Source organism: Manihot esculenta, chromosome 13 (assembly GCF_001659605.2).
Source record: "Manihot esculenta cultivar AM560-2 chromosome 13, M.esculenta_v8, whole genome shotgun sequence".
Lineage (NCBI taxonomy): Eukaryota > Viridiplantae > Streptophyta > Magnoliopsida > Malpighiales > Euphorbiaceae > Manihot > Manihot esculenta.
The window spans coordinates 4,739,584-4,767,497 of record NC_035173.2 but is presented as its reverse complement, the minus strand read 5'-3'; the positions used below and the strand labels follow the sequence as shown (position 1 = coordinate 4,767,497).

The window sequence follows — 27,914 nt, the reverse complement described above, 5'->3', positions numbered from 1 at the left end:
CTCTCTTTATCTTAAAGCTTCACACAGGGTTACATTTTGCTCTAATGGCTGCCTCTGTATATATATAGCAGCAAACAGAGCAGGTGAACATATCGCCATAAAACCCAATTGAGTTTTTTGGTTTTGAATATATATATTTTTTTCTTTTTATCTCAATAATCTTGATTTCACCACACCCTCCAAGACAGGGCAAGTGTATAACCACCAAAGTTGGCCAAAAGCCAAAAAGCTTAAAGCTTTATTAATCTATACGTATAGTGTAGAGAGAGACAGAGAGGAGAGATCTCTTTCTCTTTCTCTATATGGTTTCTTGAAATTCTTCAGGCAGTAACTCATTTTTGAAGAGTTAGTTAGAGTGGGGCGTGGCTTCTCTGGTTCTCTCTCTCTCTCTCTCTCTCTCTCTCTCTCTTTCTGTATGTTGTGTGGGCGTTTCAGAGGAGGAGGATAGAGGAGCGTGGCGTCGAGGTAAAAGGGTACCTATCAATCACAGGGTTGCCTCGGCAATCGCCACCGGCTTAGGAAAAACGAATTTCAAGGTCAGGTGATTTTGGTGTTTTTCTCAACTGGGTTGTTTCCAGATTTTGAGATTTTGCGTCCCATCTCCTTGTCTCCTTGTGTTTATTTCTAGATAACGTGGGGAGAGACGCACACAGAGTGAAAGGAGAAAGATATAAAGCAAAGCTCAAAAACAATTTCTTCTCTCTTTTCTCTCTCTCTCTCTCTCTCTCCCTCTCTCGCTTTCGTTGTCTCTTCGTGTACCGTGTTGATAAAAAAAATCTGTTTGTTTCCATGTGCAATGTGTCTGCAGATTCTATCTCCAACGAGCTATAGTCTCCATTGATTAGCCAGATGGTGAAATGCCCTTCTCTTCACGGTTCGATCTCTCTTACTCATTTTGCAGCTTATTGTTAACTAATATTACAACCACCACCACCACCACCACCACCAACTTACCATTGTCAATATGGATATCACCTTCTTGCTTAATTACACCGACACGCAATCGACACACTCCCTTTTGAAGGCAATTCAGGGCCTGTCCACATTGGAACTAGCCTCAATTTGCATCAATTTGACGCTTTTCCTCGTATTTCTCTTCATAATATCTGCGAGACAAATATTTGTGTGTGTTGGTAGAATTAGATTGCTTAAGGATGATACAGCAGTTGCTACCTCAAGCCCAATTCGACGAAGCACTGCTGATGGAGAGATTCGTGTTGTTACAATCAGTGCTGGGTTTAAGTTGGTCCTACTTTGTTCATTCTATGTTTTGTTTTTGCAATTTTTGGTGTTGGGTTTTGATGGAATTGCTTTGATTAGAGAGGCTGTTAACGGGGAAGTTGTTGATTGGTCCGTAATTGCTTTACCCGCTGCACAAGGTTTAGCTTGGTTTGTGTTGAGCTTTTCATCTCTTCATTGTAAATTTAAGGCCTCTGAGAAATTCCCACCATTGTTAAGGGTATGGTGGATTTTCTCATTTTCTATTAGCCTGTGTACTTTGTATGTGGATGGGAGGAGTTTTCTGATTGAAGGTGAGAAACATTTGAGTTCTCATGTTGTGGTGAATTTTGCTGCAAGTCCAGCTATTGCTTTTCTATGTTTTGTAGCAATTAGAGGTATTACTGGAATACAAGTTTGTAGGAATTCTGACCTTCAAGAGCCATTGCTTCTTGAAGAAGAGTCATGGTGTCTCAAGGTCACTCCTTACAGTAATGCTGGGCTATTTAGCTTGGCTACTCTTTCATGGTTAAACCCACTTCTTTCTATTGGTGCAAAGAGACCGCTTGAGCTTAAGGACATTCCCCTTCTTGCTCCACAAGATCGAGCTAAGACTAATTATAAGGTTTTGAATTTTAATTGGGAGAAATTGAAGGCAGAAAATCCTTCAAAGCAGCCTTCTTTAGCTTGGTCAATTCTCAAGTCATTCTGGAAGGAAGCTGCTTGCAATGCCATATTTGCCTTGGTAAATACACTTGTTTCATATGTGGGTCCATATATGATTAGCTACTTTGTTGACTATTTAGGGGGGAAGGAAACTTTCCCTCATGAAGGATATATTCTTGCTGGGATATTTTTCTCGGCCAAGCTTGTGGAGACCTTAACAACCCGACAATGGTATCTTGGTGTTGATATTTTGGGCATGCATGTGAGGTCGGCTTTGACAGCAATGGTGTATCGAAAAGGACTCAGACTCTCAAGCTTGGCCAAGCAAAGTCACACGAGCGGAGAAATTGTTAATTACATGGCAGTTGATGTCCAGAGAGTGGGGGACTACTCTTGGTATCTCCATGACATATGGATGCTTCCCTTGCAAATAATTCTTGCCCTTGCAATTTTGTATAAGAATGTTGGAATTGCTTCTATTGCTACTTTAGTTTCCACCATTATCTCTATCATTGTTACTGTTCCTCTGGCTAAGATACAAGAAGATTATCAAGACAAATTAATGGCTGCCAAGGATGACAGGATGAGGAAAACTTCTGAGTGTCTGAAGAATATGAGGATTCTGAAGTTGCAAGCTTGGGAGGACAGGTATCGAGTGAAGTTGGAGGAGATGCGGAATGTGGAGTTCAGGTGGCTCCGTAAGGCCCTTTATTCACAAGCTTTTATTACATTCATTTTCTGGAGCTCTCCCATATTTGTTGCAGCTGTTACTTTTGGTACTTCAATATTGTTGGGTGGTCAGCTCACTGCGGGAGGTGTTCTTTCTGCATTGGCCACTTTCAGAATCCTACAAGAACCACTTAGGAATTTTCCTGACTTGGTGTCAATGATGGCCCAGACAAAAGTTTCCCTTGATCGAATTTCTGGATTCCTGCAGGAAGAAGAGTTGCAGTGTGATGCAACCCTTGTTTTGCCACGAAATATGACAAACATGGCCATAGAAATTAATGATGGTGAGTTCTGTTGGGATCCTTCTGCTTCAAGGCCCACTTTATCAGGCATTCATATGAAAGTGCAGAGAGGGATGCGTGTAGCTGTTTGTGGCATGGTTGGTTCTGGAAAATCGAGCTTTCTCTCTTGCATCCTTGGAGAGATTCCAAAAATCTCTGGAGAAGTATGTTAATTTAGACCTTTTCTTTACCTTATCTTTTAATTTATGATTAATGTTATTTTCGGTCAACATGATTTCTCCTTTTTCTAGTTATTGATGATTGAGAATTCCTAAATGTGTTCGTTCCTTGTTTCCCAGGTAAGAATTTGTGGTACTGCTGCTTATGTTTCCCAGTCAGCATGGATACAATCTGGAACTATTGAAGAGAATATTCTTTTTGGCAGCCCAATGGATAAAGCTAAGTACAAAAATGTTATCCATGCTTGTTCACTGAAAAAAGATTTGGAACTTTTTTCACATGGCGATCAGACCATCATTGGTGACAGAGGTATAAATTTGAGTGGTGGCCAGAAGCAACGGGTACAGCTTGCAAGGGCACTATATCAAGATGCAGATATTTATTTACTTGATGATCCCTTCAGTGCTGTTGATGCACACACTGGTTCTGAGTTGTTCAAGGTTAGATTTACTCAAAGAATCATGACAATTGCAGTTCAAATAAACGTATTTGCTGAACATATGATGTTGAACTGCAGGAATACATATTGACAGCACTAGCAAATAAGACTGTGATTTTTGTGACCCATCAAGTTGAATTCTTGCCTGCTGCTGATTTAATCCTGGTATGGAATTGCTTTCACATTTTACTTCTTATGTTTGTGCATTTATATATTACCTCACATCTGAATAAGGAGGTTGCTTTTTTTCTTATTTTATTTTTGCCTTTTGTAATCATCAACTTATTCTGTTTTTTTTTTCCAATAAAAAAACTTATTCTGTTATTGTGTTCATTAGTTTTGCAGTTGCATGTTGATATTGCTTTCAAATCTCATTTCAATAAGCTTTATTCCACGTTCTTTATGATATTTTAGATAATTTTATTATTATAATTGTTGTTGTTTTTGTTATTGATGCCCAATGCTGGAGGTTTTAGTGGGCATCTGAATATATGAAAAAAAAACATTATTTTCCATCAACACGAGGAGCTAGGTTTTTCTTGAATTCAAAATGTGATGATGGGTTAAATGTGTATGGACTTTTTTCAATCCAAGCGATTTACTAAAGTTACCTTCCATCTATGTAGGTTCTCAGGGATGGGCGCATTATACAGGCAGGGAAATATGATGATCTTTTGCAAGCAGGAACTGATTTTAAAACTTTGGTCTCAGCTCACCATGAAGCAATTGAAGCTATGGATATCCCAACTCACTCATCTGATGATTCAGATGAGAGTTTAACTTTGGATGGCCCTGCCATATTTAACAAAAAAAGTGGTCCAACTGGAAGTAATGTGGACATTTTGTCAAAGGAAGTGCAAGAGAATGCATCAGCTTCAGATCAGAAAGCAATTAAAGAGAAAAAGAAAGCGAAGCGCGCAAGGAAAAAACAGCTGGTTCAGGAAGAGGAAAGGGTGAGAGGGAGAGTAAACATGAAGGTTTACTTGTCTTATATGGCTGCAGCATATAAAGGCTTATTAATTCCATTAATAATCCTCGCACAAGCATTATTTCAGTTTCTACAAATTGCTAGTAACTGGTGGATGGCTTGGGCAAATCCCCAAACTGAAGGGGGCCAACCTAGGGTGAGTCCTATGGTCCTTCTTGGTGTTTATATGGCCCTTGCTTTTGGGAGCTCATGGTTTATATTTGTGAGGGCTGTTCTAGTTGCTACATTTGGCCTGGCAGCTGCACAGAAGTTGTTTTTGAAGATGCTTATGAGTGTATTTCGAGCACCAATGTCTTTCTTTGATTCTACTCCAGCTGGACGGATATTGAATCGTGTAAGTTTATCTGTTTTTGTTGGAATTTTAATACACACACACACCCATGCTCCTCCTTCCTTATCTTTATATAATTGTAGTTATGTATGACCTTACAGGTATCGATAGATCAAAGTGTTGTAGATCTTGATATTCCTTTCAGGCTTGGTGGGTTTGCTTCAACAACAATACAACTCATTGGAATTGTTGGTGTAATGAGCGAAGTTACTTGGCAAGTGTTGCTTCTTGTTGTTCCTATGGCTGTTGCTTGCTTATGGATGCAGGTGATTAACTTATTTTTTTCCTTGAAGATGTTTCACATAGACAATTAAAGGATATTGAGTTTTTGGTGGTTGCTATTGGACATTAGTAATTTTCCTGCATGCAAGTGTCATTCTGAGTGACAGTGAACACATCACTGCTTCAGATTTGGTTTCCAGCACTTGATTACTCTTTTTTTCCCCCTCTTGCTGTGTACTTGCACAAGCCTCTTGATGGAAGACCATAAAAACCATTAACTGGATATATTAAGCTGGTTACACCTCTATTTTTATTTCCTTTTTGGTTTTCTCAGTGACTAATAAAACTGTGTTTCTCTGGGTTTCCATCAATGTAGCCTTTACCCCTTGAAGTGTCATATTTATCAATTGTAGTTGAATTTATCAATCACAAGGCCTTTCTCATGCTATAATCATAATATAAATTGTATTGATATTGTTGCTGAAACTGAACCGCTATTGGGATTGATGTTCCATTAGTTGAAACCACATTATGATGTAGAAGCAATAGAACACTCTCAAATCTCAAACTTATTTAATTGCCAAATAACAAAATTCTGGAAAAATACCTAAATTACATATGTATTTATAGACTAGTAATTAATCCTAGGATTAGGAAGCGCAAAATAGGAAAATACTAAACTAATACTAAGTTACTAACTTTGAAATTCTAAACCGACTATAACTTTGCAAATGTCCCAGATAATAATAGAACATTCCTAAAAATAGAAACCCAAACTTCCTATCATAAATTGTGCTATAAAATCTGAATAGAAGATCTTAATTTCACAATTAACATTTAAATCAAAATAATTCCTGAAACTAGTTTTCTTTGAGCATATTACATTGTTTATGTCCGTGTTGTTTAAACCATTTCAACCGTGATTTTTAAAGTTTGTTTCCACTTGGTTGCTACTCTATCTAATTAATTATGATTTAGCACTTCAACTTCTAATTTAAGGACAATCAGATAATTTGGCCAACCCTTATAAAAGGTATATCAACTTATCATCAGTATGCTCGTGTGCAGAAATACTATATGGCTTCATCAAGGGAACTTGTCCGCATTGTTAGTATCCAGAAATCTCCTATCATCAATCTTTTTGATGAGTCAATTGCTGGAGCGGCCACAATAAGAGGCTTTGGGCAAGAAAAAAGGTTCATGAAGAGGAATCTTTATCTTCTTGATTGCTTTGCTCGTCCATTCTTCTGTAGTCTTGCTGCTATTGAATGGCTATGCCTACGCATGGAATTGCTTTCAACCTTTGTATTTGCTTTCTGCATGATTTTACTTGTTAGCTTTCCTCATGGAAGTATTGATCCAAGTAAGTCAATCATTTCTGCATTGCTTTACATACACACGCAACACCCTTCCCCCCACACTCTTATTCACTTGGAAACTTTACACAACTAGATTTTTATTGATGTTTTCAAGTGTTATTTTAGTCTGAGGATGACGTTTTGTTTATGTTGGAAATTTATTGAACTTGATACAAGATAAATAATAAAATGAAGTAACTTCTTTTAATTTGTAAATTTGTGTTGTTGCCAATCATATTTGGTTGTTCTTTACAGGCATGGCAGGCCTTGCAGTAACATATGGCCTTAATTTAAACGCACGCCTATCTCGGTGGATACTTAGCTTTTGTAAACTAGAAAACAAAATTATTTCTATAGAAAGGATTTATCAGTACAGCCAAATTCCAAGCGAAGCTCCCCTAGTTATTGAGGGTTTCCGCCCTCCATCTTCATGGCCAGAAAATGGTACAATTGATGTCATTGATTTGAAGGTATGAAGCTCAGGTTTATTCCACCATGCATGTACATTATCTTGCATTGAGAAATTGTGTATTCTACGTCACTCTGTTCTATTTATCTTGTTAGTTTGTTATCGAATGTTGTGTGCCACTTTTTGCATTTGTTGGCATTCTTGGGCTTGGTGTATCATGTTTGCTAAACTACCAGACATCAGATTAAGTACTGGCCTACTGGGTAATATAGGATATATTATGGCGACGTGTAAATAATTTGGTTTCTAACTATAACATTGCCAAAAGGCCAATTTGAGCCCCTAAAGTGTGGGTCAATGGTCATATAAGTCAATCTTTTAGGTCTAAAGAAGCCCCTCAATTTATTAAAATAATCCAAATAAGATACTTAAATTTTGAAAATAGGTCAAATAAGGCTTTTCAAATTTTCAAAATATATCAAATAAGCCATTAAGGGGGCATTTAAGCTATTCAAATTCTAAAATAAATTAAAATAAACCCTTCAAAATTTAAAAATGTCCAATATCTTTTAGTTTATTTTAAAAGTTCTGTGGTTTATTTGTCTTATTTTAAAAATTAAAAGAGTTCATAAAGTCTCTCATGGGCTTATTTGATATATTTTCAAATTTTAAAATATTTATTCCATCTGTTATAATAGTTTAAGGGTTTGGCTAAAAAAAAAGTTAAAGACTTGTATGAATATTTGCTTATACTTTAAGGGCTAAAACGAGCTTTTTGCCTGAAAATTTATATACCCATTCTCCTCTCTTTGGCTTCGTTTGGAATAAATTATTTGTAAGAAAAGAATTCAAATGAATTCTTATATAATCAAGCATGCATTATTTCTTTTAAAATGATTTTTTTAGTGAACTCTTTTATTCCAAACATAAAAATTGGTAAAAAAGAAATTAATTGAATTGAATTCTTGCAAATTTATTGATTTTAAACATGGAGTTTATATTCTGGAGATGATTCAATTTTCTTTTGACCATGACTTATCATGTTTGTTTCCATTGCGGTGTTAGATATAATAATAGTTTTTTTATGTTTATACGTGTATATATAATAATAGTTTTGGAGAAAAACAATGGAGGCAAGAGTATCTGGCTGTCTTAATTATAGGAACTGGTTCAAAAATGCTGACCATTTTTTTCTTTTCTGAAGGTTCGTTATGCTGAGAATCTTCCTATGGTGCTTCATGGGGTATCATGCACCTTTCCTGGTGGAAGGAAAATTGGAATAGTTGGGCGAACTGGAAGTGGTAAATCTACATTGATCCAAGCACTATTTCGGTTAATTGAACCTGCTGTAGGAAGAATCATTATAGACAACATTGATATTTCTACAATTGGCCTGCATGATCTTCGTAGCCGTCTGAGTATCATACCCCAGGACCCAACCTTATTTGAAGGGACAATTAGGGGAAATCTTGATCCCCTTGAGGAGCATTCAGATCAGCAAATTTGGCAGGTTTTGTTCAACCTTCTTTTCTTCTACTTTATTTAATTAGATAAAATTGACCTGGATTTGCATGTCAAAATGACAGTCTTGTTTTTAGTCATTCCTTGAACAGGAGATGGCACTGATATCTACAGATTAAGTTCTTGGCTGATCTGTAAAATAGCTAAGCATGTATTACTTAATGTTGTTATAAATGGATTATTGCCTTCCTGTAATTGAGATCCAAAACTAAATATCTTTGGTAAATCAATCATATTGCCAATTTTTAGAACTTCCCAGATTTAGATGCTTAATGATTTCTGATATTAGTAATGTTGTTATAAATGGATTATTGCCTTGTAATTGAGATCCAAATGTAAAGATCTTTGGTAAATCAATTGCATAACCTGTTCTTAAAACTTCCCAGATTTGGATGCTTAAATGATTTTGTATGTTAATACAATTAATTAATTTACGTTGGAACACTATTTTGCTGATTTATGTCCTCAAGTAATCAATTCTTAATGTATGTCTCACAAAGAAAATGTATGAAAATATTTTTCTGCCCATGTGCTGAGAGAGTTCAGCTATTTGTCACAGGCTCTTGATAAGTCTCAGCTTGGGGAGATAGTCCGTGGGAAAGAGCAAAAGCTTGATTCTCCAGGTATGCAGCTACCAGATTGGCTATGATATCAATGTTGTATTCTCCTCATAATCTCCAGAGTTTGGGTGGCATAATTGACTGGAATATATAATTTGTAGTGCTAGAAAATGGAGATAATTGGAGTGTAGGGCAACGGCAACTCGTTGCCCTGGGCAGGGCCTTGCTCAAGCAGGCAAGAATACTGGTACTGGATGAAGCAACAGCGTCGGTTGATACAGCTACAGACAATCTCATTCAGAAGATCCTCCGCACAGAGTTTGAGAATTGCACTGTGTGCACAATTGCACATCGTATTCCGACTGTTATTGATAGTGATCTTGTTTTGGTACTCAGTGATGGTGCGTGCTAATAATTTTAAAATGTAGACTTCTATCATGCAGTCGAGTTCTTTCTTAGTATGTATAGGACACCGATGACTGGAAGTGAAAATTTCTCCTGAAACTAATTGCAAACTTGGGTTGCAGGTCGAGTTGCAGAATTCAATACTCCAATACGGTTGTTAGAGGACAAATCATCCATGTTTCTAAAGCTGGTAACAGAGTATTCATCAAGGTCAAGTGGCATACCGGACCTTTGAGTTAAAGGTGGCATGCCAAAAAATCCTTCAGTTCGGGAGGCAGCAAGAGAAGACAGATAGCCACAAAGTGAAGTGGCTGCTGCTGCTGCATTTGCAAACAAGAAGAGAAAACGCAGCAGCATCACTCCGTGGAGCTAATCCCTCGTGGTGAACGTAATCTCAGGTTCGAGGGGATTCATCACTTGGAGCAGAGTGGGAGAATTCGTTCGCGGTTGGCATAAGCTTGTAACAGAAAATAAGTTGGTTGAGGTACGAGTTTTTTGTAATAATCACACAGAAGGAGAAAAATGGGTTTTGGTTGAGGGGGGAATGATGTGCAATAAATTAGTGTTTAGGTAAGGCAGGCTTAGAAAATTTGTAGAGCTGAACTACTCAGATGCCAATCCCACTTTATCCTAGTGGCTTAATTCAGTTATAGACTAGAAATTGTGGACGCCTGAAATTCTTCCCACTTTTGTTTCTTCATTGATGCATGTAGTATTGAACTATTTCTTAGACTAAGAGTCTGGTCGAATATATAAAACTCGAATCTGGCTCGAATTTGTCAGGATATTAATTTTGAAAGCTGAATTCATTCCAAATCTGTCGGATTTAATCTTCGAAAATAGCGGACATATTGGCATCTCTTGGATTTGCACATCCTCTTCATTAATTCAAGATTCATTCATAAAAATACTTTACATATTTTTGGCCATTTGAATACTTAAAAAAAATTAGCTAATGAAAAAATATTTACGGACTAAAGTACTAAAACTAAAAAAATTTACTTTTTACATATAAAATATATTTATATTGATAAGCTAATAAATAAATTATTTTTCATTCATTCCAAACTATAAGTCACTTTTTAAGGAAATATTTTATTTATTATTTTATTAATATAAAATCATTATATGCGTATTAAAAAAGTAAAATTTATTAGTTTTATGAGATAGAAGAAGTAAAATTTTTAAAAGTAATGCCACATTAATAATTTACTTGTGAGCAAATTTTTTTTATACAGACATTTAATGTTTTTCAAATTTATCCTTATTAAAATGTTAAATGTATTAATTGGAAAAAATTATACCAAGACATTTGAATTCAATTCTTTCAAATTTTTTAATTTCAAATATACCATTTTTGTATGAGTTAATTCTTTTTAAAATGAATTTTTAAATTAAATGTTAAAAATTTTCAATTAATATGTTTTAAATATAAAATAAAAAATAAAATAAATTCTTGTAATTTATATTTTTGGGTAATATAACAGGAGTTGAACCCATTTCTTAGTTCCAACTAGACCAGACCAGACCAGTCCGGCCCATAACCCTTCCTCCACCGGAAACTGACCCAAATCCAAATTCCTGCGCTCGCTCTCGCTCTCTCTGTGCAACTGTGAACAATGCAGGCGATTTCAAGGCGATTAGGGCACCGATTTATCTCTCCTGCAGCTTGTACTGCGTCTCTCAAATCAACTTACCCGCTCTGTAATCTTCCATTTCCTCTTCTTCTTAAGGATTTTCTTTTGATCATTTCTCGCATTTTCATAATTTGTTGAACTTTTACAGATTATGGAGCTGATCATCCACGGTATGGATCTAGTCTCGCTCCCAAAGGTGTGGGCCACCTCGTTCGCAAGGGTACTGGTGGAAGATCTTCGGTTAGGTAACTGTGGTTCTTGATTTCTCCGTAGTCCTTGTTCGGTTGAATAGAAACTGAAGGAAATTATGTCTCTTTTTTGGTGTATTCCTTATTTAATTTGTAAAACAATTCAACAAGCTTTTTGTTTCTTTTTTTTTTCAGTGGCATTGTTGCTACTGTGTTTGGAGCTACCGGGTTCCTTGGTCGTTACCTTGTGCAGCAACTTGGTGAGTTTAACAAATCTTATTGCTTTGATCAGAACTGGTTTCTAAATATTACCAGATTGCATCTACTGTTATTGATTTTGTTATTCACAACTTGTGTGCTAAAATTGTAAATTGTAAGTGTGTGCATTTGTAATACATTCTTTGCTTATATTGTAAATTCTGTTCCAGCTAAAATGGGATCTCAAGTGTTAGTTCCTTTCCGAGGCTCTGAGGATTGTCATCGCCATCTCAAACTGATGGGTGATTTGGGTCAGGTAAAGTAGTTTCTGATTATTTGAAGACTTTCTAACGAGAAGCATAGCTTCTGTTAGTGTGCTTTTATTCATATTTTTTTTTGCCAGGGTTGCAAAGTTTCTTTATAGTATAAATAATCCCCCTTTCTTCTGCTCAGATAGTGCCAATGAAGTATGACCCAAGAGATGAAAATTCAATTAAGGCTGTTATGGCAAAGGCAAATGTGGTTATTAATCTTATTGGTAACGTTTTTAAATGCAACATATCTTAGCTTTCTGATCTAAGGGTGTGAATTTATTCTGACCATGCTAACTATTATTTGACAGGAAGAGAATATGAGACAAGAAACTACAGCTTTGAGGAAGTGAACCATGTCATGGCTGAACAACTTGCAACAGTAGGTTCCTGCCATTCCTGTTAAATCATGAGAGCATTTTTAAATTATGTTCATGTTGGTACTTTGCTTCTGTTGCCTGTGGATTCTTGGGCAAAGCATTATTATTAGCAAGTAAAAAAATCCATGTTCTGGCAGTCATTTTGATTGTCAACAAGATCAGTAGATATTTTTAAAATTCATGTTTATATAGTAGAGCAAATATATGATGCAGTACTGTACTTGTGCAGATTGCCAAAGAACATGGAGGTATCATGAGATTTATTCAAGTTTCATGCTTAGGAGCATCTCCTTCATCTCCATCAAGAATGCTAAGAGCCAAAGCTGCTGCAGAAGAAGCTATATTAAGAGAAATACCTGAGGTAATTTGCTGTTTTGGTTTCTATCTATCTATTTGTTTTGGTACCTACCTACCTACCTTTCTATCTGTCTATCTATCTATCTATCTATCTATATATGTCTACACATGAAAATGGATCTGAGCTACATGGGGAGTAGGAAGCTTGTTGTTTACGTTTAATGGTTGTACCAACTACAAAGTATGAAAATTTATAAAACAATGAGCATCTTGCATTATTCCTGTAAGGAATAGAATATTTTGATTCAGCTTTCACTATATATAGTTGAGACGAAGGCAAGGAGTAGGAAAAATATATGAAAGGGAAGTTCTTCCTTCATTTTCTTTCAATGAAAGAAAAGACAGGGAAGAAATCAAGAAAGAATGGATGAAAAAGACAATGTTTTATGATATTATTATTTTCTCCCTCTTTCTGCTAACGTTTGGAAGGAGTATTTTGAAAGAGAGGTTCCTCTTAATATCCTTTCCAGTCCATTCTCATTATTTTCAGCTTTACAAAGTGATCTAGTAACTTCCACTCTCTTCCTTCCCATCCATCTTCCTCACTGAAAACATGGTAGTGATCAATTATTTTTCAGATTGTAGAGCTAATGACTTTTTAGAAACCCGTAAGAGCCTTCTGGAGAGCTAGAAAATGAAAAACAATGACCGTTAACAGGTTCATGCCTTTGCTATTCAATAATGTGCTTGAAAGATGTGCTATAAGTACATATTTTGAATGTGCCAGGAAGGAGACACAACTAAACACCTGTACAAAAAAGGCCTTCTCAATCAAAAGTACCTTCCAAAAAGTGTATAATGACAGATAGGGAATTTATTTAGTGGTCATGACCTAAGAAACATTGTTGCATCCTCTTAACATTTTGTGCCACCATGTTTTCCAATGATCTAAGTAACATTGTTGCGTCCTCTTAACTTTTTTGTACTACTATGTTTTCCCTTGTTATGGCTGTTCCCAATGCTAGTTTCAATAGCTAAGAGTCTAACATACACCAACTTCTGTAGGCCACAGTCATGAAACCTGCTGTTATGATTGGTACTGAGGATCGAATTCTTAATCGGTGGGCTCATTTTGCCAAAAAATATTCCTTTATTCCACTAATTGGAGATGGATCTACCAAGTGAGTCTTTGTTGTATCAATTGCCCTTGTGGACCGAGCATTTATCTATTTCTGCACAGGAACTGCTGGGTTTCCTAACAGTGTATTCTTTGCAGAATCCAACCTGTGTATGTTGTTGATGTAGCTGCTGCAATTGTTGCAGCCCTGAAAGATGATGGAACTAGCATGGGAAAAGCTTATGAGCTTGGTGGACCCGAAATCTTTACTGTGCATGAATTGGTAACTTCTCTTCCATTTTGCTTCAAACTTTCTGCAATGCTAGGTGATGTTACTCAAGCCTATTTGCCCTGCAGGCAGAGCTTATGTTTGATACGATTCGTGAATGGCCTCGCTATGTCAAAGTTCCCATCCCTATTGCAAAGGTAAATATTAGACCTTTTGTTTTTTGGAAATTAATTTTATTTTGAAATATGAAACAACTAATTTAGCTCTTGGCCATTTGAGCACAATTATGCGATTAGAATACACCAATAGCGTATAATGCTTGTGTTGGATCACTTTATTATTCCTCTGGTATTGAGTTGGAGTGTGAAATTTTGGTTTGGTGATTCAATTGTGGAACATGTAAGCATTTCAAATTCAAATATACAAACCGTGCTTTTGCTTCTTTCCAAACTGTGTATATTTAATGAAGCTTTTATGCATTTATGAAGCTTTTATGCATTTGTTTGTTTGTTAGAATCAGGTGGTTGCTGGAAATTTTTATTTTCCAAATTTGATACTGTCTAATTATACATATGGTTTGCATGCCTTCAGCTGCTTGCAACACCGCGAGAAGTATTACTGGACAAAGTTCCATTCCCATTACCAACTCCCAACATGTTCAATTTGGATGAGATCGATGCTCTTACTATGGATACAGTGGTGTCAGACAATGGTTAGTTCAATACTTTAAAGAATTGGACCCATTGGTTCTTGCTTCTTTGTTTATCTCAATCTATTCTCATTTATATTACTTGATTTCTGGTTCGGATTGCAGCTTTCACATTTAATGATCTTGGGATTATGCCACATAAGTTGAAGGGGTACCCTGTTGAGTTTCTTATCTCATACCGCAAGGGTGGGCCACAATTTGGTTCTACAGTCAGTGAAAGGGTATCCCCAGATTCTTTTCCTTAAGTTCTTTGGATCTTTCATTTGCAAATGTTTCTCGTCCGCTGCCTGTTTGGAGAATTTGGAATCCATAGGTGATACCCTTCATTTTATTGAGAGAATGAAAAGACCTACAATGCAAGAATCTTGTTTCTCCTTCTCACGATGGAAAATGTTTTCTTCTCAATAACCTTTCTTGATGATTGGGAAATCTGTTGTAGAGTTTTTGGTTTAATAATAAATTCCAAGCCTTGGCGTCATAGGTTTTCAAGGCATAACCGTTTTCCAGGGGAACTCTATTGAAAATAATAATAATGTCAATAATCCTTCAATTGCTCTCGAGTCGTTTGATTGTTAGAAATATTATGGGCACTTTTGCAAGTTGAGGGAGGGATGAGCGTTTAAACAGGCCTCTCAATTCCTGAAGTTTATTTCTTATGGGGGAATCTGGCGTCATTTCTTTGTTGCAGTTATCTTCATGCTTCTGGCAACTTAGTAGTCGTCTTTATATTCCTGTGGATTAAGGAAATAAATTTGCAATTGTAAACAAAACGGTTGAAAAGAAATATTTTAGATGTAATATTATAATCATATAGTATGGGAATATTTTGGTGCAGAATTCAGGGAAAGAATCGTTTAAATGAAATTCTCTCCTACCGCTGCAAAAGTATGGTTAGTTCAGTGTTGGGTTTGTATTAGCCCTTGTGTTTAACCCTAAACTTTCATCAAATCACATTTTTTCTGTCTATTACGGGTGAGCATTTGGTTTGATTCAATTTGATTAATAAACTGAAAATTTAAATTTTGGTATTTATAAAAATCAAATTGAATTGATTTGAAATTGAATTGAATCGAATCGAATCGATTTGGTTTAGTTTGATCGGTTTGAATTTTTAACAAGTTTTTTAATTTTTACGCTTTATTTTTAATATTTTAAAATTTAATTAAAATATTTTAATTTTAATATGATCTAATCTTTATATATTATTAAAAATAATATATTATTATTACTAATCGGTTTGGTTTGATTTTTTTAATTTTTTTTTGATTAAAATTAAATTAAAATAATTGAAATTTTTAAAATTAAAAATCAAATTAAAACTGAAAAAATCAAATTGAATTTTTAAATTAATTTGATTCGATTTATTTCAATCGAATATTGTAAACTCCAATTTAATGTGTTCCTCCGATTTAATGTGTTGAACGACGCATGGAGATGTCCCTTTTCCAAACGGCTTCAGCAACACGAGAAACATTTGATTGTTTCTGAAGTCATTCCACCCGAATCTCACTTTTGGCTGTAGCAGGGGAAAAGCTCAAATTGCATAACCCAGAATGCAAGCAAAAAGGAACCATTGAAATTAACCATGACGAACTCTCCTCTCACAACAATCATAGCCTGGAAAGACTAACCTGGGAAGATCAATCAAAACACCTCATGGCCGCAGAAACCAGCTATGGCTCGTTTGATCGTGTCACCTTAAAAGGAACCAATGTTGGAGCTGCAATGACCATTCGCCATGGAGTTCCTACAGGTGAGCCACAAGATAGTTGCTGCATTAACATTTATGTAAACAACAATGTTCAAGGGGTCAACAATTCCATACTGCTTGGTAGTGAGGTAAAGATGAGAGATCCTGGTGTTAGCATATTTTTGGAAGACTTGAACTTGGGCAAAAAATGGATGGAATCAAACAAGCTGAAGAAGAAGAAGAAGAAGAAGAAAACAAAGAAAGAGGACACTGCATTGGGCACTCAGCTAGGGCTTTCTAGCATATTTACTGCATTATTTGTCTTATTACTGCTTTTATTTCTATCATTTTCTTAATTTCCAATACTTTAATATTCCACTGATTATACTAAATTCAAAGCCCTTTTCTAGTTGACATTTGTTATCTTTCTTTTTCACTGTGGTTTCTCCTCAACCATGTCTATTTGGACTTTGATGATGTCTCAAATGTGATGCTGTGAAAATCCCATAATTATAGTACGTGGCAAAAACCCAGTTGATCTCCTTCAAGTGTACGGTCTAAACATGTATAGTGGGTGGCCACTCTCTTCATCTTTGGCTTCAACATGCTTCTCTACCACCTGCCATAATCTTCCCTACATCTACATGTGTGGCTCTTTTCAAAATAGACATCTACATTTTTTATTTTCTTTTAGACAAATTCATATGTATGTTCAACCTCAGCTCAGCTCAGCTGGTTTGGTTTTTAGATCATGTCCTTTTAGATCGCAAAATCTGAAGCTTAAATATGGCATTAAAATTGTCTACTTTTTCACGTTCTCATATTATTTTTATTTTGTAAATTATTATTATTTTTTTCAATTATGTAAATGATAATCTTTCAATAAAATGGAATCACCATTATTAAATTTTAAAAATAGAAAACATATTTATTAATTTTAATGTGAAAAATAATTGATAAAAAAAAAAATAAGTAAAAGGGGTGAGGCAAGAGGTCCATTATTATTGTTGAAGGTTCAATAACAAGCTATTGAAAAGGATGTGATGGTTTTATATTTAGATCATAGGTTAAGCACAATGATGAAAGGAGGGGGAAAATAATTGAATTATTTATTTATTTATGTTTAAAAAAGAAAGTGAGTCTTCTATGATGAGAGATTATAATTAGATAATAATTGGAGTAATTTTTAATATAAATTTTAAAATTTGATAAAATTTATAATTTAATTATTTAGCTACGCACAAACAGATTTATTTTAATGGTAAATACATTTAAATAAATATGAAAAATCTCATATTCTATTTCTCGAATTAATTTTTAGTATAAAATTTAAAATTTAATAAAATTCACAATTTAATCATTTAGTTAAGCATTCTCTCCTCTCCTCTCTTCTCTCCTTTAGTCTCTTTTGTTCGCTCAGAAATTATTTAATCAAACTTTATGTAACATTGATGATATTATTATAAGAATTTAAATTCCAAAAAGCAATGAATGAGATTTACCCAATTTGAAAAGTTTTTTTTTTTCAAAGTTTTCAATTAAAAGAATAATTGTGAGTAATGATATTATTAATTTAATGTGTTATAGCTGAAATATATCAATTTAATTTTAATTCTAATTAATATATTTTAAAAAATAAATTTACACTAAATCTCGCATTCTTATTCTTATTTTTTAAAATCGAATTAGCTATGAATAAATTTCTTTTATCAATTTCTTTAAATCTTAAATATAATTAATTTGACATTTTTTTAAATGGAAATCTAATTGAAGAACATATTTAATATTATAAAATATAAATATTTTAATATTTTTTTTTAAAAAGTAAACATAACATTCAATTCATAGTATAATGAAATTTACAATCACTAAATAAAGTATTTACATACATATTTTATATATTTATTACATATATATTTTTTAATTATTTGTGTATAATTTTTTTTTATCTTTATTCGATTGTTTAATTATATTTATTTTACAATTTATAAAAATTATTTCTTTAAAATTTATAGCGATCTCTTTTTTTTAGAAAAAAAAAAAAAAACAAAATAAATTTCGTAAGCTGTTAAGTCTACTATAGTATATAGTGTCATCATGCTTATATTCGACTTATGCTCTTTCTTTTTTTTTTTCCTTGAAATTTACAAATCATGAAATGGCAAACGCAATTCTCGGAATCTGACTTCACCTCTAATACCGACACGTCATTTCGCATTCTTACGTGGCACGATCCCACCGGCTGCCGACAACAGACAACCCTCGGCGCACGCAGCTAACGTGAGCCGTCTTCTGTCACCCTCAGTCTTATTTTAACCGCTCTGTTTCTCTTTCTCTCGTCACTCGTTCTTTCTCAGCGTAGAGAGCTCTGATCTCTCTCTCTCTCTCTCTCCCTCTGTGCTTTCTACTGCGAATCTAATCTAATCTCTGTAAGTTCTTGCACCCATCTCTATGTTCTAATCAATGCTTTCCGAACTCGTTTCAATTGTTTCTTCTTTTGATTTTCCGCGACATTATCTCTTATCTTTCTAGGTGAGAAACGTCTGTAACAGATTGCACCGTCACAGAGATTCGTGCTGATTCAATCTTAAATTTACATCTCTAAAGTCTTACAATTTTCTTTGCTTATATATTTGGCTGAGTTTGTGGTTTTGTGTGGTGGGTTGTTGAATTTGGGAACTGGGTTTCTTGTGTAATGTGGGTTTTAGTGAGGGATTGTGGTTTTGTGTGGTGGGTTGTTGAATTTGGGAACTGGGTTTCTTGTGTAATGTGGGTTTTAGTGAGGGATTGATCTGGAATTAGGGTACTAATGAGACGCCGCCCTGCGGCGAGTGTCCCATTTGAGCAAATGGATAAAGGGACTGGAAAAAATCAACAGAACCGGCTTTGTTTGTTGGCTTCTCTCTCTGCATTTTTCTGGATTCTATTATTGTATTTCCATTTTGCTGTGTTAGGAGGTAATAATGTTGATCAATCTGTTAAATTAGAGGATCAACCACTAAATACAGAATCAAAAACCTCTACCCTTGTAACAGATGCCCGTTTGACAAACACGCCATCCAAAACTGCCCCCTTTATAGATGCCTCATTGAAAAATATCCCCAGTATTACTAGTAGTCAAGAGGAGGAGAATTTCCCGTTTATGAGGGCTTTGAGAACCATAGAGAATAAGAGTGATCCTTGTGGAGGAAAGTATATTTATGTCCATGATTTGCCGCCGAGGTTCAATGAGGATATGTTGAAAGAGTGTAGGAGTTTGAGTCTTTGGACCAATATGTGTAAGTTTACTAGTAATGCCGGATTGGGACCTCCACTGGAGAATGTTGAAGGGGTGTTTTCAAACACGGGGTGGTATGCCACAAATCAGTTTGCAGTGGATGTGATATTCAGTAATAGGATGAAGCAGTATGAGTGCTTGACGAATGATTCTTCCATTGCTGCTGCAATTTTTGTGCCATTTTATGCAGGATTTGATATTGCAAGGTATCTTTGGGGATATAATATCTCCAAGAGGGATGCTGCTTCTCTTGATTTGGTTGATTGGCTTATGAAGAGGCCAGAGTGGGGGATTATGGAAGGCAGGGATCATTTTCTGGTGGCAGGGAGGATAACATGGGATTTCAGGAGGTTAACAGATGAGGAATCAGATTGGGGAAACAAATTACTCTTTTTGCCGGCTGCCAAAAACATGTCAATGCTTGTGGTTGAATCGAGTCCATGGAATGCAAACGATTTTGGCATTCCTTATCCCACCTATTTCCATCCTGCAAAGGATGATGATGTGTTTGTTTGGCAAGAGCGGATGAGGAATTTGGAAAGAAAATGGCTCTTCTCTTTTGCTGGGGCACCACGTCCTGATAACCCAAAATCAATCAGAGGGCAGATCATTGATCAGTGTAAGAAGTCAAAGGTGGGCAAGCTGTTGGAATGCGATTTTGGGGAGAGCAAATGCCATTCTCCAAGCAGTATAATGCAGATGTTTCAGAGCTCCCTTTTCTGCTTGCAGCCACAGGGAGATTCGTATACACGAAGGTCAGCTTTTGACTCAATGTTGGCAGGTTGCATTCCTGTCTTCTTTCATCCTGGCTCAGCTTACACACAATATACTTGGCATCTGCCAAAGAACTACACTACTTATTCAGTATTCATTCCAGAGGATGATATCCATAAAAGAAATGTTAGTGTTGAGGAAGTGCTTAGTAAGATTCCTCCTGAGCAGGTGAAGATCATGAGGGAGAAAGTCATAAGCCTCATTCCAGGGCTTATATATGCAGATCCTCGCTCAAAATTGGAGACCCTTAAAGATTCTTTTGATGTTGCTGTTCAGGCGGTCATAGACAAAGTTACAAGGTTGAGAAGAAACATAATTCAGGGCCGTACAGAATATGACAATTTTGTGGAGGAGAACAGTTGGAAATATGAATTGTTGGACGCAGGACAGCGCGAGGTGGGAGCTCATGAATGGGATCCCTTCTTCTCAAAGCCAAAGGATGGCAATAGTGATTCTGGTGGTTCATCTGCGGAAGCTGCAAAAAAGTCATGGAAGAATGAGCAGAGAGATCAATCATGAGATCAAGGTAATAACAGCAATAGAAGTTAGAGTAATTCCTAATGCTCAACAAGGGCAAAGAACAAGACTGCCAACCCTGGCTTCAGTAGGTCAGGTAACAATTCTGGTTAGAGCCTTGCAATGAAAACTTTGTAGAAATTATTACCATCAAGTTTGTCAGGCTCATTTCCTCTTTTCCAAACAGAAACGTAAATTCATATTTTCTGTTTCTAATATACTATAATCGAAAATTTCCTTTCACTTTTTGTGTTATTTATTTGGATTAGCAATTCTTTCTATTGTATTGTAGCTGTGGTATCATCTTTTTGTTCCTTTTCCAATTATTGCATGGAAGAAATAAAAAAATTGAGTGTTCAATAAATAGGTTGAGCTTTTAGTGTAATACCTAAGCTCTGACTGTACTTTAATTATGCTTTTTACTTCCTTACCTTACCTTTTCTTGTTCTGCACCAGCGGTTGAGCTATTAGATTAAATTGGTAGTTGCCTTGAGTTACTATCTGAATACTCTTTATTAGTTAAACAAACTGTCAGAAAGATGATGTAAAGAAGGAAAAAAAATTATGAAATCATTAATGAAGAAATAAATTTGTATATATTTTATTTAGGGTAAAATTTGATATTGTTGATATAAGAAATTCATAGATGATAGGTGGAATTTGTTGTTTTGCATTGAGGAAATGTGCAGTTAGCTTGGGACACTCCAATATCCTGTTACATTCTTGGACATTGGACATTGATGCGGAGTTGGTTTCAATTAGAAAAAGAAAATAAAGGAAAATCAATGTAAGCCGTTCCAATTAGTTTGGAATTAAAGAGAGTGGTGGTTGTTCTTGTTGTCTTTATGTTCCAGGTTGAATCATTTTACAGGGAGAGATTGGCGTTAGTGGGAATGCACCTTACTTAAAATTGTGATCTGGGGGGATGGAATGAGCAAATCCGGAAGTTGTGGGTCGTAATCAACAAGATATGTGTGAAATTGCACGATTCATTCAATTTCTTTATAAAAAAATAGAAAGGGAGGACAACTTGTCATACAAGGGAAACATGAGTGGATGCATCCACTTGTTGCTCAAATGAGATGAGTTGTCCAAACTCCAAAGTGTGTGGAAGCTGTGTTAACTTCCGCTGGATTTGCCCATATTTTGACATTTTGCCGGATTTCCTTTCCCCTCTTTACTTTTCTTATTCTTTTGAACACCTCAAGAAGATTGTCCTCCACGCCTATTTACTTGTAGGAATGTTTAGACTATGTTAAATTTAGTTTAAAATAATTTTCAGTACTCTATTTCTTTTTTACCATGCAACATTTTTGTGTAGCGTTAAAATGCTTATAAAAAGTGGTAAACCCTAAGACTTTGAAAGGCCAGAAGATAGTGCACAAAAATTTACAAAATACCATCTAAACTAACCCAAAACCATAAGGCAACCTTTGCCAAAATTTACAAAATACCATCTAAACTAACCCAAAACCATAAGGCAACCTTTGCCAAAGGTGAATGGGCTCAATGACATACGAGCATGACTTCTATATACATAACAGTTCTAATGATAATATTACATAGAACTTTAAAATGTTTTAATCCAAGAATTTTAAAAATAACTAAATACTTTTCTTAGAGAAGATAAGTAACACTCAACTCTCATTTCTACAAACAATCATACATTTGCCTCTCATCTCTATAAACAATCATACATTTCCCCGGACGCGTGGCATGGGTAGCCCGGAACTTCATAACATGTACTTGTACAGCTACGTAAATGAATTTCCATGTAAGTTAAAAAAATTAGTTTTCTCACAATTTATTTTTTTCTCTCTAAATCTCAATTCCAAATGGGTCAGTACCCATGAGATATTTCTTAGCAGTAATAATGTCTCTCAGCTCACAGAGACGATATAATCAAGAGAGGATCTGCTAGCAAGTACCAATTAAATATGACTGGAAGAGGATTATTATGCATATTTAAATATCATCAGAAAATGTGTCTTTTCTCGGTGCCTTCGATCAGACAAGGTCTCAAGATTTTTATTTCTTTCATTTTTTTTTTTTATTCTTTTCCAAAAATCCAATTAAAAGTAGACCATCTACCTTCTACAGCTGTTTAATACCAATACAGATAGGGAAAAACTCTTTTATCTTGTTTGAAATTAAAATTTTTACAAGAAAACAGAGATTTAGGCTTTCTAATAGGAAGTAATGAAAAAGGACTGGCAATAAATTTTGATGAATGAACAGTGTAATAAATAATGGTGAGACAATAACATATGCATGGAAGCACAGCACGGGAGGAGGGGAGCCACAGAAGCCATAAATTTTGAGCTAAGCATTTAATGACTAAACTCTCTCACTCCCCACAGTGAGCAATCTCAACACAAAACTCAGATTCATACATTTGAATCTTCAACGGCTATAAAACAAAAACATCTCATGTAAACACTTTCATCTCCTCACTATATCCTCCCTCTGTCTCCCAACAAAGGATCCTCGTGATGAAGAGCTCTTCAATTTCACGAGTTTCATATTCTTCACTCTTCTTCTCAGAAATGCTTCCCAGACTCAGCTCCGACTCCTTCAAATACCTTGCAATTCTTCCCCAGAGTCATGCATAATCTACTTCCAGGCATTCTCTTTGAGCTTAACGTTTCCATGGAAGCCAAATCTCACCTTTTCTTTTCCATTCTTTTGTTCAACTTTGTCTTCCTCCATGCAAACACTTTACAAACTTACATAGTTCAGCTTCACCCACATGGCAAAACGAGATCTTCCTTTGCTACTGAGTTTCACTGGCACATCTCATTTCTTGAGCAGATCATTTCCACCGAAGAAGACTCTTCTTCTCGGCTTATCTACTCATACCATTCTTCCATGGAAGGTTTTGCAGCTCAGCTTTATGAATCAGAGCTCGAGTTATTGCAGAAGTTGCCTGATGTTATTGCAATTAGGCCAGACAGGAGGCTCCAAGTTCAAACTACCTATTCTTACAAATTCCTAGGACTTAATCGCACGGGTGAAGAAGGTGCTTGGTACGAGTCTAGATTTGGTCGTGGAACAATAATTGGAGTCCTTGATACAGGAGTTTGGCCTGAGAGTCCAAGCTTCAATGATCAAGGAATGCCACCAGTTCCCAAGAAGTGGAGAGGGATTTGCCAAGAAGGGCAAGATTTTGATTCTTATAATTGTAACAAGAAACTCATTGGTGCAAGGTTCTTCAACAAAGGTCACCGTGTGGCATCTACTTCGATATCATCAAACACTATTCAGGAGTATTTGTCCGCGAGAGATTCTCACGGGCATGGAACTCACACATCATCAACAGCAGGAGGAGCTTCGGTACAAATGGCAAGTGTGCTCGGTATTGGAGCTGGTATTGCGCGAGGAATGGCGCCTGGTGCACACATTGCAGTCTACAAAGTTTGCTGGTTTAATGGATGTTACAGCTCAGATATCCTAGCTGCAATGGATTTTGCAATCATAGATGGAGTTGACGTCCTGTCCCTTTCTTTGGGAGGTTTTTCCATACCACTTTTCGCAGACAGCATTGCAATTGGAAGTTTTCGAGCAGTTGAGCATGGGATTTCAGTTATTTGTGCAGCAGGAAACAATGGTCCTCTGCAGAACTCAGTTGCAAATGAAGCTCCATGGATTGCTACAGTTGGTGCAAGCACAATTGACAGAAAATTTCCTGCTATAGTTCAATTGGGAAATGGACAATTCCTTTATGGAGAATCCATGTACCCAGGAAACAAGTTTTCAAACACTGTAAAAGAGCTTGAACTAGTTTACGTAACGGGTGGCGACATGGTGAGTGAATTTTGCTTCAGAGGCTCTCTCCCAAGAGCAAAAGTACGGGGCAAAATGGTCGTTTGTGACCGAGGCGTCAATGGAAGGGCAGAAAAAGGTCAAGCTGTGAAGGAATCTGGTGGGGCTGCAATGATCTTGGCCAATACAGAAATCAATCTCGAAGAAGACACAGTTGATGTCCATGTTCTTCCTGCAACATCTATTGGTTTTTCAGAATCAGTAAGCCTAAAAGCTTACATAAACTCCACAAGTAAACCAAGAGCTCGAATCCTTTTCGGAGGAACTGTAACCGGGAAGTCAAGAGCACCAGCAGTAGCTCAGTTTTCAGGCAGAGGACCAAGTTTTATCAACCCTTCAATCCTCAAACCAGATATGATTGCTCCTGGAGTAAACATAATAGCAGCCTGGCCTCAAAACTTAGGCCCTTCTGGTCTTCCAGAAGATTCAAGAAGAGTAAATTTCACAGTCTTATCAGGAACATCCATGGCTTGTCCCCATGTCAGCGGAATTGCTGCACTGATTCACTCAGTTCATCCTAAATGGACCCCTGCTGCTGTTAAATCAGCAATAATGACTACTGCAGATGTAACAGACAACTCAGGAAATGCAATAATGGATGGTGAAAAACCAGCAGGAGTTTTTGCAATGGGAGCTGGGCATGTAAACCCAGAAAGAGCCATGAATCCAGGATTGATATACGACATTAAACCAGAGGATTATGTTATTCATCTATGCACACTAGGATACACAAGATCAGAAATTTTCACCATCACTCAGAGGAACATAAGCTGCAATGAACTATTGCAGACGAACAAGGGTTTCAGCCTCAATTATCCTTCCATTTCAGTAATTTTCAAGCATGGAATGACAAGTAACATGATCAAGAGACAACTAACGAATGTGGGGAGTCCTAATTCCATCTACTCAGTGGAAGTAACAGCTCCTGAGGGAGTCAAAGTGAGAGTAAAACCTCGACGTCTAGTTTTCAGACACATAAATCAAAGTTTGAGCTATAGAGTATGGTTCATATCAAGGAAGAAAACAACAGTAAAAGAGACAGTAAGCTTTGCACAAGGGCATTTGACATGGGTGCATTCTCAAAATAAGCTTCCCAGAGTTAGAAGCCCCATTTCAGTGATTTGGAAGTACAAGTAGCAGAAGTTATCACATTTCTGATTGTTGTTGAACTAAAAGGCCTAGGATTTAGTTCACCATTGGTATTGCATAAGAGGATTTGTAGCCATGAAGGTTTGTTGGTGGAACTTATATTTGACTACCACAGTTTATTATGTGATATTAATCTCCTACTTTAAATTGGTTGAATTCAGAAATTTTCTGCTTAATTACATTCATACAGGAAACACAACTTCATTCTTTTCCAACTAACTTGTTAAAACAAAAGCACAATACAAGTCACAATTCAGGACGCAACACGAAACTTTTCAGATCATATCATAATTGTTCTATAAGAAAATATACTCAAAATTCGAAAATAGAACAACAGGATATCACATACAAAACAGAGTGCATTCAAGGATAATGAACATGTTCTACATCAGAGAAGCTTAATATACAGTGCAGGATATGGATCAACTAGTGAACATTTTCTTCTACATTAAATAAGAGATTTAGAGTAGGAAGAACAAGTTCTAAGGTAAAGACTTGTCTCACTTTGGCACAATAATGGAGAATGGAAATTGTACTCTATGAACTGCAAAATTTCTCAAGAAGAGAGGAGGTACATGGTAGCTGCATGCATTCCATATGCACATTAATGGAGATCTCCAAATTTTTTTTTATGGCTAACTAAAACAAAGCAAACAAAAGTGATACATTGCCTCAACTTTTGACGAATTGCAAGCCATTTGCATTAGCATATCGCTCCATGAATCTCATGAATCTGTCCCAATCTTGAGGAGAACGCATGACATATTTTGCTTCAATTCGAGATGGCTTTCCATTAACAAATTTAGCACTAACATCAACTGATTGAAGAACACCTTCTTCATCAATCATGTAAAAACCAGTAATGTCACCAAGTTCACCAGACGAATCAAAAACAGAAGGCTGATCAAATGTAAAAATTGCGACACCATTTGTGCCATCTCTTGACTTGGTTAGCCTTACATCTGGTATTGTCTGTTCATCAGTTCCTTGAATAAACTGAATTGTCGGTTTGACCATCATTGTAACAAATGTTGATGTTTTCTGCCTAATCAAAGCCAACTGTGGATGGGACAGCCGCAAAGATTGGCCATTGAATGAGGACTTTGCAGTACGATGGACAGCCCAAGATACTGAGCCTGGAAAACAAACAACGTCGTAGTTAGCAGATTAAATTAATGCAAAAGAAAAGAACCCCAGACGGCGTACGAGGGGAAGAAGAGAGAGTACCTGGGAAAGAACGCGGCTGCTGCTGCAAGTGATGTGAAACTGGAGAGGCAAATGGAAGAGATTGCAGAGCTGCCATTGATCAGTAGCTAAGGGAGAAGAAAGGGAAGAAGAGAGATAGAGAGAGAGAGAGAGAGGTTTAAAACAGAGTTTGGTGTGGTGCTGAGACAGGACGGTGTGTAAAAACGACAGCCATTCACTCGCGAGTTCTCAAGGATTCTTAGCTTCATCAGAAGGATATGGATTGGTCTGCTGCCACTCAGATAGATAGATACTGTGATCTGTCTGTAGCATAAACAGCTGGATCATCTCAGCATTTGACACGTGCCATGACCGGATGTTTGGGCCAAACTCTAAAGCGCGAATTGGGCTGGACTACCACGACTGCAAAATTACTATTGCAATAAAAAAAAATTACTATTTAATTTTTATATTATATTATTAGTTAATATCTTTTAAAATATTTTTAAAATTTTAAAATTTTAAATTATAAATAAATAATTATAAATCTTTAAAACTATAAAATTTTAATTTTAAAACTTATGTAAATTATATAAAAAGTTTATTGAAATATATAAAAAAATTGATGTTTGCATTAATAATTATATACTCACTAAAAAAAATTCGCATAAATATAAAAATTAAAATTGATGGTATAAAAAATCTGTATTTTTAATTTTATTTTAATTACACTGTATTTTTTTATTAATTAAAATTTAATTTTTTAAAATTATTTCTTTTATCATTATTTATATTATTAAAAAATTAACAAAATTAATATGTTACTTGGTAGGTTAACACTGTATCACTATTTAATACGTTAGTTGTTAAGTTAACACTGTACTACTATAGTACGCCAGTAAAATTCAGAATTAATTTTTTAAAAAATTATGCAAATTTACTTTTATTTTTTTAATTAACTTTTATTTTTTAAAGTCAGATCAAATACAACTTATATTACTTGTATAATTAAAATTTTATAAAATTATAAAATTATTCTTTTTTACTATTAAATATATTTAAAAATTATTTTTTAATTTTTTAATTTTTATTAATAATTTTATAATAATAATTTTTTTTTTATTTTTT

The 27,914-nt window shown here is 35.6% G+C and overlaps 6 protein-coding genes across 7 annotated transcripts; 5 read left to right on the top strand and 1 right to left on the bottom strand.

Annotated features, from left to right (window-relative positions):
- The first annotated feature begins 70 nt into the window (after positions 1–70).
- On the top strand, positions 71–10,123 carry LOC110630165 (ABC transporter C family member 5). Its single transcript, XM_021777515.2, has 12 exons — positions 71–536; positions 809–3,058; positions 3,194–3,514; positions 3,592–3,678; positions 4,140–4,835; positions 4,934–5,098; positions 6,123–6,417; positions 6,668–6,882; positions 8,026–8,331; positions 8,902–8,965; positions 9,064–9,303; positions 9,430–10,123. The coding sequence occupies exons 2-12, from the start codon at positions 965–967 to the stop codon at positions 9,540–9,542; spliced, it is 4,596 nt and encodes a 1,531-aa protein (XP_021633207.1). The 5' UTR covers positions 71–536; positions 809–964; the 3' UTR covers positions 9,543–10,123.
- A 770-nt stretch (positions 10,124–10,893) lies between these two features.
- Positions 10,894–14,923, top strand: LOC110629079 (NADH dehydrogenase [ubiquinone] 1 alpha subcomplex subunit 9, mitochondrial). Its single transcript, XM_021775945.2, has 12 exons — positions 10,894–11,011; positions 11,093–11,189; positions 11,328–11,392; positions 11,561–11,646; positions 11,784–11,868; positions 11,953–12,023; positions 12,251–12,382; positions 13,384–13,499; positions 13,595–13,718; positions 13,793–13,861; positions 14,256–14,376; positions 14,479–14,923. The coding sequence occupies exons 1-12, from the start codon at positions 10,927–10,929 to the stop codon at positions 14,616–14,618; spliced, it is 1,191 nt and encodes a 396-aa protein (XP_021631637.1). The 5' UTR covers positions 10,894–10,926; the 3' UTR covers positions 14,619–14,923.
- Positions 14,924–16,029: 1,106 nt separating this feature from the next.
- LOC110630095 lies at positions 16,030–16,419 on the top strand. The gene has a single exon (XM_021777411.1). It carries the CDS (start codon positions 16,030–16,032, stop codon positions 16,417–16,419), a length of 390 nt encoding a protein of 129 aa, XP_021633103.1.
- Positions 16,420–18,380: 1,961 nt separating this feature from the next.
- Positions 18,381–20,873, top strand: LOC110629994 (xyloglucan galactosyltransferase MUR3). 2 transcript variants are annotated; one of them, XM_021777263.2, is made up of 2 exons: positions 18,381–18,492; positions 18,596–20,873. In XM_021777263.2, the coding sequence occupies exon 2, from the start codon at positions 18,873–18,875 to the stop codon at positions 20,631–20,633; it is 1,761 nt and encodes a 586-aa protein (XP_021632955.1). In that variant the 5' UTR covers positions 18,381–18,492; positions 18,596–18,872; the 3' UTR covers positions 20,634–20,873. The 2 variants fall into 2 exon arrangements, with proteins under 2 accessions (XP_021632955.1, XP_043805488.1); XM_043949553.1 differs by having other exon boundaries at positions 18,396–18,711; positions 18,784–20,873.
- Positions 20,874–21,006: 133 nt separating this feature from the next.
- LOC110629139 (subtilisin-like protease SBT1.2) lies at positions 21,007–25,753 on the top strand. Its single transcript, XM_021776050.2, has one exon. The coding sequence runs from the start codon at positions 23,235–23,237 to the stop codon at positions 25,587–25,589; it is 2,355 nt and encodes a 784-aa protein (XP_021631742.1). The 5' UTR covers positions 21,007–23,234; the 3' UTR covers positions 25,590–25,753.
- A 189-nt stretch (positions 25,754–25,942) lies between these two features.
- On the bottom strand, positions 25,943–27,064 carry LOC110629140 (photosystem II reaction center PSB28 protein, chloroplastic). The gene is made up of 2 exons (XM_021776051.2): positions 26,829–27,064; positions 25,943–26,737 (listed from the first exon to the last, which is right to left on the bottom strand). Exons 1-2 carry the CDS (start codon positions 26,902–26,904, stop codon positions 26,274–26,276), a joined length of 540 nt encoding a protein of 179 aa, XP_021631743.1. The 5' UTR covers positions 26,905–27,064; the 3' UTR covers positions 25,943–26,273.
- Positions 27,065–27,914: the final 850 nt, after the last annotated feature.

Excerpts from the sequence above, each read along its gene's own strand:
- LOC110630165 (XM_021777515.2), top strand. The coding sequence starts at position 965 with ATGGATATCACCTTCTTGCTTAATTACACCGACACGCAATCGACACAC. Across the intron at positions 3,679-4,139 it reads CTGCTGCTGATTTAATCCTG|GTTCTCAGGGATGGGCGCAT; the intron begins GTATGGAATTGC and ends CCATCTATGTAG. Across the intron at positions 5,099-6,122 it reads TTGCTTGCTTATGGATGCAG|AAATACTATATGGCTTCATC; the intron begins GTGATTAACTTA and ends GCTCGTGTGCAG.
- LOC110629079 (XM_021775945.2), top strand. The coding sequence starts at position 10,927 with ATGCAGGCGATTTCAAGGCGATTAGGGCACCGATTTATCTCTCCTGCA. Across the intron at positions 11,393-11,560 it reads TTACCTTGTGCAGCAACTTG|CTAAAATGGGATCTCAAGTG; the intron begins GTGAGTTTAACA and ends ATTCTGTTCCAG. Across the intron at positions 13,719-13,792 it reads TCTTTACTGTGCATGAATTG|GCAGAGCTTATGTTTGATAC; the intron begins GTAACTTCTCTT and ends TTTGCCCTGCAG.
- LOC110630095 (XM_021777411.1), top strand. The coding sequence starts at position 16,030 with ATGGCCGCAGAAACCAGCTATGGCTCGTTTGATCGTGTCACCTTAAAA.
- LOC110629994 (XM_021777263.2), top strand. The coding sequence starts at position 18,873 with ATGAGACGCCGCCCTGCGGCGAGTGTCCCATTTGAGCAAATGGATAAA.
- LOC110629139 (XM_021776050.2), top strand. The coding sequence starts at position 23,235 with ATGCATAATCTACTTCCAGGCATTCTCTTTGAGCTTAACGTTTCCATG.
- LOC110629140 (XM_021776051.2), bottom strand. The coding sequence starts at position 26,904 with ATGGCAGCTCTGCAATCTCTTCCATTTGCCTCTCCAGTTTCACATCAC. Across the intron at positions 26,738-26,828 it reads GCAGCCGCGTTCTTTCCCAG|GCTCAGTATCTTGGGCTGTC; the intron begins GTACTCTCTCTT and ends TTTGTTTTCCAG.